This window comes from Sapajus apella, unplaced genomic scaffold (assembly GCF_009761245.1).
Source record: "Sapajus apella isolate SASKATOON/1434 unplaced genomic scaffold, GSC_monkey_1.0 scaffold130, whole genome shotgun sequence".
In the NCBI taxonomy this organism is placed as follows: Eukaryota; Metazoa; Chordata; class Mammalia; order Primates; family Cebidae; genus Sapajus; species Sapajus apella.
In genome coordinates, this window is record NW_022437070.1 from 3,336,111 (window position 1) to 3,350,907 (window position 14,797).

Consider the following 14,797-nt stretch of genomic DNA (forward strand, 5'->3'; position numbering starts at 1 on the left):
CCAAAGTGCTGGGATTACAGGCTTGAGCCACCGCGCCCGGCCTCCCTTGTATTTTAATAGACCATAATATTGTTCCTATGGCCCTCAACTCTTAGAGCAGTTGATCTTCCCGAAAGTCTAATCATCATAAACAAATTTATTTTCTCTGGACACATTTCTTTGCCTTCTGCAATCAAACATGATTTGATTAACTCATCACTGGTAAATTACTTTCTTTGCTTGGGGTAGACATAGAAGCTGAATATTTGAATATAAAAATGTACTGACTGTAGTTGCTACCTCATTTTCAGTATTTTTTTTGTGGGGGGGAGAAATTCTGCTCTGATGAGACATTTTATTTAAAATTTTCTAATTTTTTTTAGCATAGATACGTTGTCACTGCATAGGAAGCACAATAATCATAATAAGCTTTGTCATCTAATTCATTAACAAAGTATTTCACCTCCATTGTGCCTTATACAAAGTCTGTTTTTCTGTTTTTTTTTTTTCCTTGTGTTTGCCTTGATGAGAATGTACTAGTACCACAAAATTTAAAATGTTGTGGTACAGCAATACATATGGCACTTGAAATGCTGTTCTTGTTCCCATTGCCCTCAACAGGGCAATTAACAGCATTTAACCCAATTAAGTCAACCCAATGCTGAGTCACTGTGATTTAAATTATGCTTAGCAACAATACAAAGAAATGAGAGTGCCACCTATGGTCTCTGTTATAACTACATAGCCCTGCTGCTGTAATGCAAAAGCAGCCATAGGCCGTCCGTAAACAAATGAGCATGGCTGTGTTACAGTAAAATTTTATGGACACTGAAATTTGAATTTCATGTAATTGTCACATCACAAAATAATTTTTTAGGATTTTTTTCAACCATTGAAAAATAAAACATTCTTAGCTTACATCCTGTATAAAAACAAGCAGTGGGCTGGATTCGGCCCAGCCATATTTTGCCAGCGTTGATTTTGTCTAGTGTTTTTGTGTTTTCAATTTCATTGATTTCTGTCTTAGGTTTATTATATTCTTTTTTCTGCTTGCCTTTAAGACCTCTTTTCTAATATATGCATCATTGCTATATATTGCTCTATAGTATCTGCTTTAGCTGCATCTTTTACATTTTGATATGTTGCATTTAAGTCTTGATTCCACTTAAAATATGCTCTAATTTATTTTCTTAAAACATTTCCACTTCACTACATCTAATTTCTTTTGTGGCTAATTTCATTGGTTGCTTAGAAGTATGCTGCTTAATTTCCAAACATTTGGAGATTGTCCAGATATCTTTTTTCTTGTACATTTCTAGCTTAAACCTATTAGAGAAAATACTTGGTCTGATTTGAATTCTTATGAAATTAAGATTTGTTTTATGAAAAAGACAACATCTGAAATAAAAAATTTACTCAATGGGCTCAGTAGCAGACTGGAGATGACAGAAGAAAAAATCAGTGGACTTGAAGATAGATGAGTATAAAAATGTGTTTTGAGCTTGAGCGACAGAGAAAAAAAAAAAGAAATGAGCAGAGCCTTAGGAACCTGTGGGACAATATCAGAAGTCTTTGGAGTCTCAAGAGGAGCGGAGAGAAATGTTCATTTGGAAGTACTAGCTGAAAATTGCCCAAATTTGGTGAGAGACATAAATTTACAGATTTCAGAAACTCAGTGAATACCAAATACAATAAACTCAGAGAAAATCATTTCTGGATACATCATAATTAAAGTTCTGAAAATTAAAAATAAAAATATAGCTATAGAAAATGACACATTATATATCTGGTAGAACAATGACAGATATATGTGGATTTCTCATGGGAAGCCATGGAGGCCAGAAAACATTGGAACAACATCTTTAAGATTCTTAAAGGAGTTGTCAATACAAAATTCTGTATCCAATGAGAATGTCCTAAATGCCACACCTGTGCTAAAAGGAGCACTAAAGGAAGTTCTTTAGACTATATAGAAATGATACTAAATGGAAACTGGGAACTTTAGAAGTGATGAAAGAGCTCCAAAAGTAGTAAGTTTTTTGGCAAATATAAAATACTGTTTTTCTACTCTTTAAAATATACATGACTGTTTAAATAAAAATTATGACTTTCTTGGATAGAGGTTTTTGTGTATATAGAGTAGTATATACAAATGAAACAAAGTGGAGAGGTAGTGGGAACTATTCGTTGGTAAGCTATCTGCATTTTACAGAAAAGTAGTGAAAACAGTAATACTAAATACACTGTGAAAGATTACGTATGTATATTACAACCCTAGAGCAACCACTGGGAAAAAAAGAGGACATATAGCCAAAAGCTGATAGATAAAATGAATGGAATATTTTTAAAAAATCAAATAACCCAAAAGAAGGCAGAAAAGGGGAATAGAGGAACAAACTCAGGGAGGACAAACAGGAAAAAAGATAACAAAATTGTAGACAGGAATCCAGCTATCTCAATAATTACATGAAATGCTAATGGCTTGAATACATCAATTAAAGGAGATTGCAATATTGGATACAATGTAAGAACCAAATATATGCAGTCTAAAAGAACTCCATTTAAATATAAGGACATACATAATCTGAAAGTTAAAAAGAGAAAAGGAGCTATACTATGGAGTGGCTATATTAATATCAATGTAGACTTCAGACCAAGGCCAGCGATGCCAGGGGACACTACATCAAGGGTCAGTGCCCCAGCTGACTGGGGCACTGATAGATATGTAATCCTAAATGTGTGCCCACAAACCACCAGTTACATGTAGAAAAACTGACAGAATTTAAAAAATAGAGAAACCCACAGTTCTATGTAGAAATCTCAACACTCGTACGGTAATCAGTAGAACAAGAAGACTGCAAACGAATAAGGATTCAAAAGACCTAAATAATACCATTAACCAGCTTGACCTCGTTGACATTTCTAGTACTGTTTTCATGTGCTTCAGTTTTGATTGTTGCTGTTGACCTGTCTTTGAGTTCGCCGATGCTTCTGCTGCTTATTTCTGATCTGTCTTTCCCACTTGGCTGCAGATTTCTACGTAGTGAGAACTGTGTCAAATTCTCCGTTTGCTTATTGCCAAGCAAAGGCATTGGCAGAGAGTGATTATTTGGTACCTAACTGTGGTTGGTGCAGCTTTCCAGCAGGCAGCAGGAAATAGGGACCTTCAACTCAGTGAGAGTGTACTCAAATTTTCTGAAAATAGATGTGGGAGAAATAAAAGATGTGAATGTTCTCTGTCTCTTATCTCTGATCAGTTTTGGTGGGTTGCTGAAAACAATAGATTTTTCAGAACGTTGTAAAGGTGATGTACACCTATTGTTAATTACTGACCTAAAATAAATATACTTCGAAACAAACCAGGGCTAATGAGCAGCTTCTAGATTTATCATAGAGATAATAATGAGGATGGTAGTAACAATGGCTAACATTGATCACTGATTTTCTAATATTTTGATGCATTGAACTCCTTTATCTAGACTTTATCTCAAAGGCAGCTATGCACATGTTTTAACCAAGAAAAAACAATCAAACTTTTAATTCCATCAAACATGCAGAAGCAACAATAGTCTATAGGATGACCACTGTGTGACTTCATATTTAACAAGAATTGCCTTTTCTTTTGAATTCTCAATACCCCTTGGCTAATTAGTGACCCTCTGTTTGATAAAGGTGATCAGAGAGATCTAAGCTGGAAGGCTGTCTTCACACGGAGTGCGTGCCTGCACAGACATCCGTAGCACATGTTGCTGCTGCTTCCTCTCTGTGACAGCTCCAAGAGCATCTTTTAAAAGAGAGAAATGGGGATCTGGGAATCAGGATGCCTGGCTCCCAGGCCCTTCTCTGCTCCTGGCTTGAGTGTTCTCTGGCAATTTTCTTGAGAGGCCAAATGGCCTAGTGGCTAATTGCATGGATTCAGCCTGCAAACTGCCTCTGTTTATGTCCTGGTCTGTGGTTTGCAATCCTCTCTGCACACGGTAGCCATCTCGGGGATTTCGTAAAAACTCTTCTTCCTCAGATCCTGATTTATAGATCCTGGACCTGGGTCTGGACATTGGTATTATTTTTTAAAGCTCCCAACCGAGACCAGTGAGGTGGCAGATTAAGAGCCACTGTGCTAGTTAATTGAGAACACAGACCCTGGGCTAATGGTCCTGGCTGTTCTGCTAGCTAAAATGAGACAGTAGCTTAAAATATTGATGCCTCAGTATTCTGAACTGTAAAAGGAGTTACAAATTGTACCTTCTTGGGTGGTTGTGGGATTAAATGAGGGAGTTCCTCTAAAGCATATGAGTTGGTCTTCTTATCACATTTTCTGCTTCCTCTCTTGCCCTAGGTACCCTCTAACCCTCATTCTGATTCAATAGTCTGATGACGCCTTTCTCTTTGAGTGGCAAATATAGCCCAGTCATCTTCCAGTGCAGAGATCAGCCCTCATTTTCTCCATTGAGCCCATCCATCCTCCCTCATTGTATATCGGTTTGAGGGCCCTTCCATGCCCTGTCAAAAAACCCCATGTACCCTTTACCCTGGCATCTATCTGGGTACCATATTCCTTTTAGAAGGTGACCCATAAATACTGGATAAGTGAAAGAAAACTCAGCTCTTTTACTGCTGATTATGTAGCCAAGTTCATACTTGTCCTTGGTAGTTGTGCTCACATCCTCTGGATTCTACAGCAGTGGCCAGGTGGAGGAGGAGCGGGCAGGTGTCTACTGGACTAGTGGAACTCTCTTTGAGGCGATGCTAAAAGGCTCTGCCTTATCCACAGTTCATGTTCAGATCCCTTTTTATAGTTTTGAGTTCTTTCTCTTCCACAGATAGCCTTAAAGCTGCCTGAGAACAGTAAACAAAGTAACAAACCTTGAGGAAGAACCATGAAATTAAACTCCTGATCTCCAGTCCTCCCCAGGGTCAAGCACTGAGCTGCTTTTCACAGAGGAGCACACGAAGCCCCACAAACAACCCTGCAGGTTAGGTGTTCTCATCACCAATGAGATTTTGTCAAATCTAGACGGAGGATCACATTTTTGTTTAATGTGAGAAAGAGAAACGTAGTAGTATCACAGGTTTCATTAGTCTTTTGTTATATCCCTGTGGGAAGATGGATGTACCGCTGAGCTTCCCCTGAGCTCAGGAAGAATATTTACTAGCCACTATATTTTTCATAAGGGTAGTCTCAATGTATATAGTATACCGTGGCAACAAATGAAAGTAAGAAGCCAGAGCTACAGATATAACTAGAAGTTAAGGGTGACTTTCCTGGGACAGAGTAGTAATCTCTGCTCTCCAGATGGCTTACAAAATACATTTGCAAGGGCAATTTTTATGATACAAAATGCTATCTGCACCTCTGCAGTTGCAAGGAAATAGAGATCCCTGGTGCAGTTATAATAGGTTTCCACTATGCACACAGAGAATCCTAATAACAATCATATATTGTTGGCACTGTGTGATCTGAATTTTGCAGATGACAGAACTGAAACATTAGAAAGGTTCATGAATTTAACTATGGTTACTCAGCAAGTATATAGTAGCACCAGGTTTTGAACATAGACATTTTGTCCCCAGAGTCCACTTTTAACCAGTACATGACATGCCACTGCCTTTCCTTTCCCACATCTCCCAGGATCAGAAGGAGCATGCTGGGAGCTGTAAGGCCCGTGAGGCTACCGGGTACAGCTGTACAGGTTGCTCCATGCATGAGGGCGCCCTGCCAGGAGAGCCGAGTGGTAGCTGGGATCTAGCCCATGCTACCTGCTCCTTAACACACGTCTGTGGCCACATTTGCTGGAGGAAGGGACACCTTTTTCTAATTTGCACAAAGATATATTTCCCTCTTAATCATGGCTTCTGTCGTATTACCCTGTTCTGCCTTCTCAGGTCTCTGCCTCTCCCTAGAAAAAGAAGGAGAAAATGATCAAATTTCAGGTGAGTTGGTTTTCATTTCAGCCATTTTACATGTGACCCCATTTCACAGTGAGTGGACACATCTTTTTCCCCCTTCTTTGCCAAGGGTAAAGAATGACTACAGGCATTCAGTATCATTTATGTGTCAGGCTCTTGCTTTTGTGTTTATCCTTTTCTGAAATTTCCTTTTAGTTTTAAATGTGTTTTATGATTTATTTTATAAATAATAGTATAAAAAAGAATAGAAATTTTAAAATCCCACACCTCATTACCCTGCTTACAAATCTGTTTTTGTTCATGGTCATTTTTTAAAAATATAACTGTTCTTGCAGTAATACATAACAATTTTGAATTGGGCTTTTAATCTGCTGAAAATAACAGCAGTTAATTTTTATCATCTAATACAATTGAAGTGAACTGTTGTTATCCCTCTCCCTACTTTTCTTGAAATTATTTCCAACTCACAAACTTTTAAGTTCTGAAGGATTATTGCAGTTTTACATGGCAGAATCAGTTTCCTACAGATAATCTTGACTCAAAAAGCAGTTCTGAGAGAATTTTGATATTATTTGTCCATAATGTTCTAGGGACACAAACCTAAAAATATTTTCTCTGAAGTGATGTCTCAGTGGAAAACATAAAATTAGGTTTTGTCTAACAAGATTACATTGCAGGTAAAATTGGGGGGAAAATAGATGTTTTTGTATAAGAAGAGCTAGATTCTTCTTAGAACCTGAAGCTATGTGTGTACCTGTATATGTTTGTATGTCTGTGTGTTTCATTATTCATGTATTAATTTTATTAAAGTAATACAGGCACTTAGTTTAAAATTTATTCATGCGATAGGATGTATAGGCGCTTTCTATCTGTCACACTATGCATGGCCCCAGATGACTGTCAGAGAGGGACTGTAGAGTCATTTGCACTATTACCTTGAAGATCAGAGGTTCATGTTCATAGAGGAAGAAGAAGAGTGTCTGGCCAACTCTAAAGCTTTTTTGCCTTCTGGGTTAAGAGTTTCAGGTATATCATTTGGGTGGAAATACAGACAGAAAAAGCAAAGCAAACTAAAGCAGAGTTCTGCACTCAGAGCTGAAGTTGTTATGCTCAGAACTGCAACCAGAAGAAATACGGGACTGAACTGGTGTTCATTTAAAAATTTAAAATTATCCTACAGCAAAATGTTACAAGACAGCAAAGTGGAATGAAAAAATATTTACAATGTCCATGAAAGAAAAGACCTCAGTGTCCTCCAAATGAATTATTATCACAAAACAGGAATTAGAGATGAACAGCAAATGTGTGTAAAGAGAATGAGCTTCATTACTAATAAGTTTGTGAGAATTTTTTTAATAACTGGTTTTTATTTCCCAGATTTACTTCTGAGATTATGAAAGATTTCTTTAAAAGCTTTTATATCCAGTATTGACTAGGATTTATGCTTTCTTGGAAGAAGGCTAAGATGGAAAAGATCTGTTTTGGGAAAACACCTGCCATTATAATTTCAGAATTTTAAAGGTTATTATTCTTCAACATTGCCATTTCTACTTTTTGGTATTTGTTTTGACAAGGTAATCAACAGAATTCCAGGGGCTAAGGTCTATGAAAAAGATTGTTTTTGCAACATTTTTCATATAGGTAACCTAAAACTAAGTGTGCATTAGTTGGATCAAATCATTGTATTCTAGATAATTAGTTCCTTGAATCACTTTGCAGGCCAGAAATGGGAGAGAAGATCTGATGAAAATATTCATAATATGGCTAACATTTGTTGGACACTTATCATTTGCCAGGCACTGTTTTTCAGTGCTTTACATGTGGTCACTCATTTTATTACTAGGACACTATGGTGTAAATTTCACCATACAAATGAGAAGACAGGAAACCTGTCCAAGATGGTAGAGCTAGCACTGGGCAGAGCGCCCAGATCCAGACACAGGCAGTCAGGCTCCAGAGCTGTGCCCATCACTGCAACAGCATACACACTACCATCTCCAGATGGACACAGAGGATGAGCTACGTATTCAAGCAATAAGGATGACTGATACCCTGTAAATTTGGCAAATTAAGTAAGTGATGTGTGTGTGTAAACAAGAAACAGATAGCATCAGTCACTGTCAGAACTAAAGCTTTTGTGGAGCAAATGACATTATTAATACAATTTAAAATATTGGTAACCTAGGACGCAATAGAGTTCCAGGGGCTTACTTATAACAGTGCTAACAAAAGGAAGTAATTTGAAGTGCAAGGATTTCTTTTCTTGCAGCCCTTGGTGAATGGTATTAGCATTATAGAAAGCAAACAGAAAAGAACTATGTAAATTTGACTCGAGTTGCCCAGAATCCAGAACAGCTTCCCATCCCTTACATTTTCTCAGCACTGCCCCTCTTCTGTAAACACAGTGTGTATGTGTTTGGTATTGTAGGAGATGGTGACATTCAAGGATGTTGCTGTGGTTTTCACCGAGGAGGAGCTGGGGCTGCTAGACTCTGTTCAGAGAAAGCTGTACCGAGATGTGATGCTGGAGAACTTCAGCAACCTGCTCTTAGTAGGTGAGCTTAGGTGCCATTAGTAACAACGGCAGCCTCCTGGGGTGTCTTCCTGTGCTCAATTGTTAAAAACTCTGAAGCCCCTGAAGTTATTCTCTGAGCTTGGGTACTGAGAGTCCTAATAATCCCTGTGCAACAGAGACAAGATGGTTCTCTCCAGTCTATCCTTGGAATAGTAAAAATGGTCCTCCTTCATTAATTTGCCATCAAACAGTTTAATAAGTTGTTCCAGGTTAGTAAGTTTATGAAAAATAACTTTTCAGGGCACCAGTAACTGTTGATGAAGTTTAGAGGTTTTTTTTTTTTTTTTGAATAATGTATTTGTAAATAACTGTAAATTCACAGAAAACTTACAAAAGTAAAAAGACAAGAACACCCTTATAGATTCATTGAAATTCTACCTAGATTCACCTCTAATAACATGTTATCCTATTTGCTCTATCATTTATGTTCATGTTCTTTCTCTATATATACATACTATATGTGTATATGAATATATATATATATGGTCATAATAACTTTTTCTGAACCACTTGAGGGTAAGTTAATATACCACAGCTGTATTTTATATATATAAATATATATATTTGGCATTATGTATAAAATATATGTATATATTTATATGTGTAAAATAAAGCCAACCGTATATACATTTGGCTTTATTTTATACATATAAATATATGTTTTTAATAAAGCCAAATATATATATAATTTTTGTATAAAATACATTTTATACAAAATATATAAAATATAAATAAAATGTATATATAATATAAATATAAAATATGTAAATATGTATATTATAAATAAAAGCCATATATGTGTGTGTGTGTATATACATACAAATATACACCCATATAAATATGTACACATATGAATAGATGTTCAGTTTTATTCAAAATAAGAGAAATGTTCATTAAAATTATACTGAAATGCCATTGCTCACCCATGAGATTGGCAAAAATTCCAAAACTTGACACTATACATTTTTCAGCAAAGCTGTCAGGAATGAAGAACTCTCATGCATTGAAAGGAAGAATGCAAAATGATACTGCCCTTAGGGAGGGGAAGTTGACAATATCTAATAGAGTTACGTATTTAGCCTTCCCCAGCAATCCATTTCTAGGAATTTTCCCTAAAAATAGCCATGTGCAAAAGAGTATTAATAGTATACTAAAATTCATGTAAGAAATAAGGTAAAATAAGTAAATAGAGAGTGTGTGGGTACAGATACATATACTCTTGCATATGGCTTTATATGTGTATATGTATATGTATCTATATATGTATATAGATACATATAAATAAAATAAGCATGTACATGCTTATTTTTACAAGAAGGAAGGTTTAATCAAAATCATGGCTAGGCGTGGTGGCTCACACCTGTAATCTCAGCACTTTGGGAGGCCAAAGTGAGAGGATCGCTTGAATCCAAGAGTTCAAGACCACCCTGGGCAACATAGGGAGACCCTGTCTCTACAAAAAAATTATCTGGGCATAATGATGTGCACCCATAGTCCCAGCTACTATAGAGGCTGAGGTGGGAGAATTGCTTGAACCTGGGAGGTTGAGGCTGCAGTTTTAGTGAGCCATGATCATGCCACTGCATGCTGGCATGGGCAGAAGAGTAAGAGCCTGTTTCAAAAAAAAAAGAAAAAAAGGAAATCATGAAGTTAGTTTCTTACAGTGGATGGGAGGCAACAGTGGAGGGGATGTGGGAGAAAGTCACACTTGTCTGTGTCTACCTTTTTGTCTAGTTGTGACAAGTTGAACGTTATCAAACTTAAAGACTTTTGCTCTCCTTGCCTCCTTTACAGCACATCAGCCCTTCAAGCCAGACCTGATATCCCAGTTGGAGAGAGAAGAAAAGCTTTTGATGGTAGAGACAGAAACACCAAGAGATGGGTGTTCAGGTGAGAACTGTGATGCAGGAACACAGCAGCCAGAGAGCCCCTTCTTGAACATGAGTCAGAACACATCACTTCCTTGTTTAAACTTTCCCGTGGCTCCCCATTTCACACACAGTAAGTTTAAAGTACTTAAAATGACCCATTCTGTCCTAAGGTGTTTGTCCCCGTAACCTCTTCTCACTTCCTGTATTCACCTACTATTGTTAGTTGTTGCTCATTCAGTCTGTTTCAGAGGCACTGCCCCTCAGACCTCTCAATTATGCTTCTGTGTCACTTTCTTTGACTTGCTTTTCTCTCTGAATGAATTGAGTAATAGATACATGATCTTTGCTCTCTTCATTTCACCTTGAGACAGCTCATAGGTGTATAATAAATCTATGTAATTGAAGGGTATTCCAGAATATTGTTTCTCATCTAATGGATGCCTGTTCTAACTGCTTAGCTGTCCTTGGGTATTCATAGATAGGTAGCCATTAATCCCAAAAGATAAGAATAGCCGGTAAAGCTAAAGTAAGTATCAAAAATGACCAATGCTAACATTACAACTGGTCTTCCTCATGTAGCATTTTCAAGTGAGACACCCTTGTATTCATATGTCCAGCTTCTTATCCTCCCATTCTGTCCCATCCTCTCACACCCAAAGTCTCTTGACATAGCCACAGTCTTAAAGTAGAATTATCAAGTTGGACATTTATGTGAATCCAAACATTTTGATAGTTTCTTGAGTCCTCAAAACTCTGATATCAAAAGCCACTGTTGCCACTGTGTATCTAAGGATGATGCTGGGTAAGAAGAAAGGATCAACAGAAAATTCAAAACAAATTAACTCACTTCTATAATTGTTTGTTTCCATCTTGATTAAGATTCAGGGTAATGCATGGTACCCTAAGTAGGAGTTAAACTTTTTCTCTAAAGATCCCAGTAGTAAATACTTTAGGTTTTGCTGGCCACCTGTGCTCCTTGTCACATAATCTTTGTTTTCCTTACATCACTTCAAAAACGTAGAAAGTATTCTTGGTTCCTGGGTTGTACAAAAACAGGCCAAGGCAGTGCCAATCCCTCTTCCTGATACTATCAGCTGGAACATAATATCACCTTTTAAAATACCTTAATTTTTTTTTTTAACCTATACTAACACGGTCACATATCTTATCTTAATGTAAAAATTTTATATACATTCTTATTTTTAATATACTATTTTTTCTTCTTTGCTGTTACCTTGAGGAAATCCCTCCCAGTCTAAGATTATAACTCTTGTTTTTGTACTGGATGCATAATATTCTAATAAACAAGCTAGTTACTTCCAAGATACAAGGGGGTACAGCCACTGGGTAAATGCCTCCATTCCAAAAGGGAGAAATCAGCCAAAACTAAGGGGCTACACGCCCCATGCAAGTCTGAAACCCAGCAGGGTAGTCATTAAATCTCAAAGCTCCAAAATAATCTCCTTTGACTTCATGTCTCACATCCAGGCCATGCTGGTGCAAGGGGTGGGTTCCCAAGGCCTTGGGCATCTCTTCCCCTGTGGCTCTGCAGAGTGTAGCCCACTTGGCTATTTTAATGGGCTGGTGTCAAGTAACTGCAGCTTTTCCAGGCACATGTTGCAAGATGTTGGAGGGTCTGGGGTCTGGAGGACGGTGGTTCTCTTCTCACAGCTCCACTAGGCAGTGCCTGAGTGGGGACTCCGTGGTTTCAAACCCACCATTTTCCCTCAGCATTGACCTAGTAGAGGGTCTTCCTGAGGTCTCCACCCCTGCAGCAGACTTCTACCTGCATATCCAGGTGTTTCTATACATACTTTGAAATCTGGGTGGAGTTTTCCAAGCCTCAGCTCTTGCCCTCTGCACACCCACAGGCCCAACACCATGTGGAAGCTGCCAAGTCTTGGGGCTTGCACCCTTTGAAACAACAGCCTGAGCCTTGGCCTCTTTTAGCCATGGATCGAACTAGAGCAGCTACAATGCAAGGTACCATGTTCTTAAGCTGTACGAAACAGTGGGCCCTGGTGCTGGCCCACAAAACTATTTTTCCCTCCTGGGCCTGAAGGCCTGTGATGGGAGGGGCTGCCATGAATGTCTCTGAAATGCCCTGGAGACATTTTCCCCATTGTCTTGGCTGTTAACATTCAGCTCCTCTTTACTTAGGAAAATTCCTGCAGCCTTTAATTTCTCCCCAGAAAATGGGTTTTTCTTTTCTACCACATGGTCAGGCTGCAAATTTTCTAAACTTTTATGCTCTGCTTTTTTTTTTTTAATATAAGTTCCAGTTTCAGATAATTTCTTTGCTCATGAATATGAGCATATGTTGTGAGAAGCAGCCAGACTACATCTTGAATACTTTGCTGCTTAGAAATTTCTTCCACCAAATACCCTAAATCATCTCTCTCAAGTTCAAAGTTTCACAGATATTTGGAGCGGGGGCATAATGATGCCAATCTCTTTGATAAAGTATAGCACCAATATTGGGAAAATGTATAAATGCATTTACAGCCCTAAATATATATAAATATATCACCAGTTTCAGTTCCCAGTAACTTTCTCATCTTCATCTGAGACTGCCTCAGCCTGGACTTCACTGTCCATATCATTATCAGCATTTTGGTCAAAACCATTTACAATTCTCTAGGAGGTTCCAAACTTTCCCTCATCATCATATCTTTTTCTAAGCCCTCCAAATTATTCCAACCTCTGCCCATTACCCATTTCCAAAGTCACATCCACATTTTCAGGTATCTTTATAACAATGCCCCACCTTTCTGGTACCAATTTTCTTTATTCATATGTTCTCCCATTGTTATAAAGAACTACCTGAGACTGGGTAATTCATAAAGAAAAGAGGTTTAATTGACTCAGAGTTCGACAGGCTGTACGGGAAGCATGGCTGGGGAGGTCTCAGGAAAGTTAGAATTATGGTGGAAGGCAAAGGGGAAGGAGGCATATTTTACATGGCAGAGAAAGAGGAAGAGAAAGAGAGTAGGGAAGTGCTACACACTTTCAGACAACCAGATCTCATGAGACTCTATCGTGAGACAGCACTTGGGGGATGGTGCTAAGCCTTTAGAAAGCACCTTCATGATCCAATCATCTCCCACGAGGCGTCAACGCCAACATTGGGAATTAGAATTCAATGTGAGATTTGGGTGGGGACACAGAGCCAAACCATATTATTGGTTAAGAGAGGAGTCAGCAACGAAGCTTAAATATTTGTGATCAAAACATTATCACCACTGTACCTTGTAGTACCCACAAAAATGCCTTAGTTTCTCTATCTGAAAGCAAAGTAAGAATGGAAGGTGATCTCTGCCTCGGTTACCTGAGGTGATGTTCTCACGTAGCTTTTATTAATGGAGAAAAAAAAAAATTTTTTTTTCTGAGTTCATTATAGCTAACTATTAAATTCAAAGAATTATTCATTTTCATGACAAATATAGCACCTTTGTTATTGAATTGATTGATTTAGGATACTTGAATGATTGACTTTCTCAACCTCTAAGTGCTAAAGCAGGATTGCTATGAAGAAGTAATAAATTCTCAATCTTCTTACCTCAGGTGACATCTTCAGCATCTTTTGTCGTGCTTTTTCTCCATCAAATAAAGTTCATTTATAAACAACACAATTTCTTATCACCACTCTACCATTGATACTGAAATAGAACTTAAATGTTGATATATGAAAATGAAATAACAAGGTGTTTCAGTCTATACCATTCACTAAAGGAAATTAATGTTATTACATGTGTGGTCTTTTCTAGAAGAGTTTGAAACAAAGTGAAGTGACCTTTTTTTTTTCTTTCTCTGTGTCCTTAACATTGCAAAACCCACTGGTCAGAGAGAAATCTCTTATATATTTGAGAGATTTTTATATCATGAATTATGTACTAATTTGCATTGAAAGAGTTGCTTTGTAAGAAATTTGGTTTTGACTAACAAACTGCTTTCATGTTCTCAAGCCACGTCAGCCCCAAAAGACAGGACATATGAAACTGTATCTTTATGGATGTATATTGAGTGTTTTTTATGCAAGTAAAACCCAACTACAAGCATTATAATTAACCGTTGCCGGAAGCCCAAACTTCTCACATATAAGCTGTATACTTTGTGTGCCTCTATTAATATATCCCTTTATTTCATCATTATATGATAAAATAGCATTATACCTGAAAGCTTCACTTTTGAGAAGGCAAAGACATCACTAAATGTGCTTTTAAAGTACCAAGATATGTACCTGTGGATGTACCTTCAAGTATTATCCCACAATCAGTGTGCTGCCCCAGAGCCTAGTGACACAGAGTCATCAGTATGACCTTTTCTTTTTTCCCATTTTAAAATTTAGATTAGGGTAGGGCTTACAGATAAGATTTTGTTCAAGAAAAATGACACCATTTTGGTTTTTTTTGAGACAGAGTCTTGCCATGTTGCCCAGGCTGGGGTGCAGTGGCCGTTTACAAGT

The 14,797-nt window shown here is 37.7% G+C and overlaps 1 protein-coding gene across 4 annotated transcripts in view; it reads left to right on the top strand.

The window, feature by feature from the left end:
• Positions 1-14,797, top strand: part of ZNF112 (zinc finger protein 112) — a 29,053-nt gene that overhangs the window by 8,480 nt on the left and 5,776 nt on the right. The window contains exons 2-5 of one of the 4 annotated variants that reach the window (XM_032262732.1): positions 4,800-4,952; positions 5,863-5,910; positions 8,315-8,441; positions 10,256-10,351. In XM_032262732.1, the coding sequence (XP_032118623.1) occupies positions 5,896-5,910; positions 8,315-8,441; positions 10,256-10,351 (238 nt within the window). In that variant the 5' untranslated portion in view covers positions 4,800-4,952; positions 5,863-5,895. Of the gene's footprint in view, positions 1-4,799; positions 5,911-8,314; positions 8,442-10,255; positions 10,352-14,797 lie in introns of all 4 variants that reach the window. The other 3 variants (XM_032262730.1, XM_032262731.1, XM_032262733.1) reach the window with 3 other exon arrangements.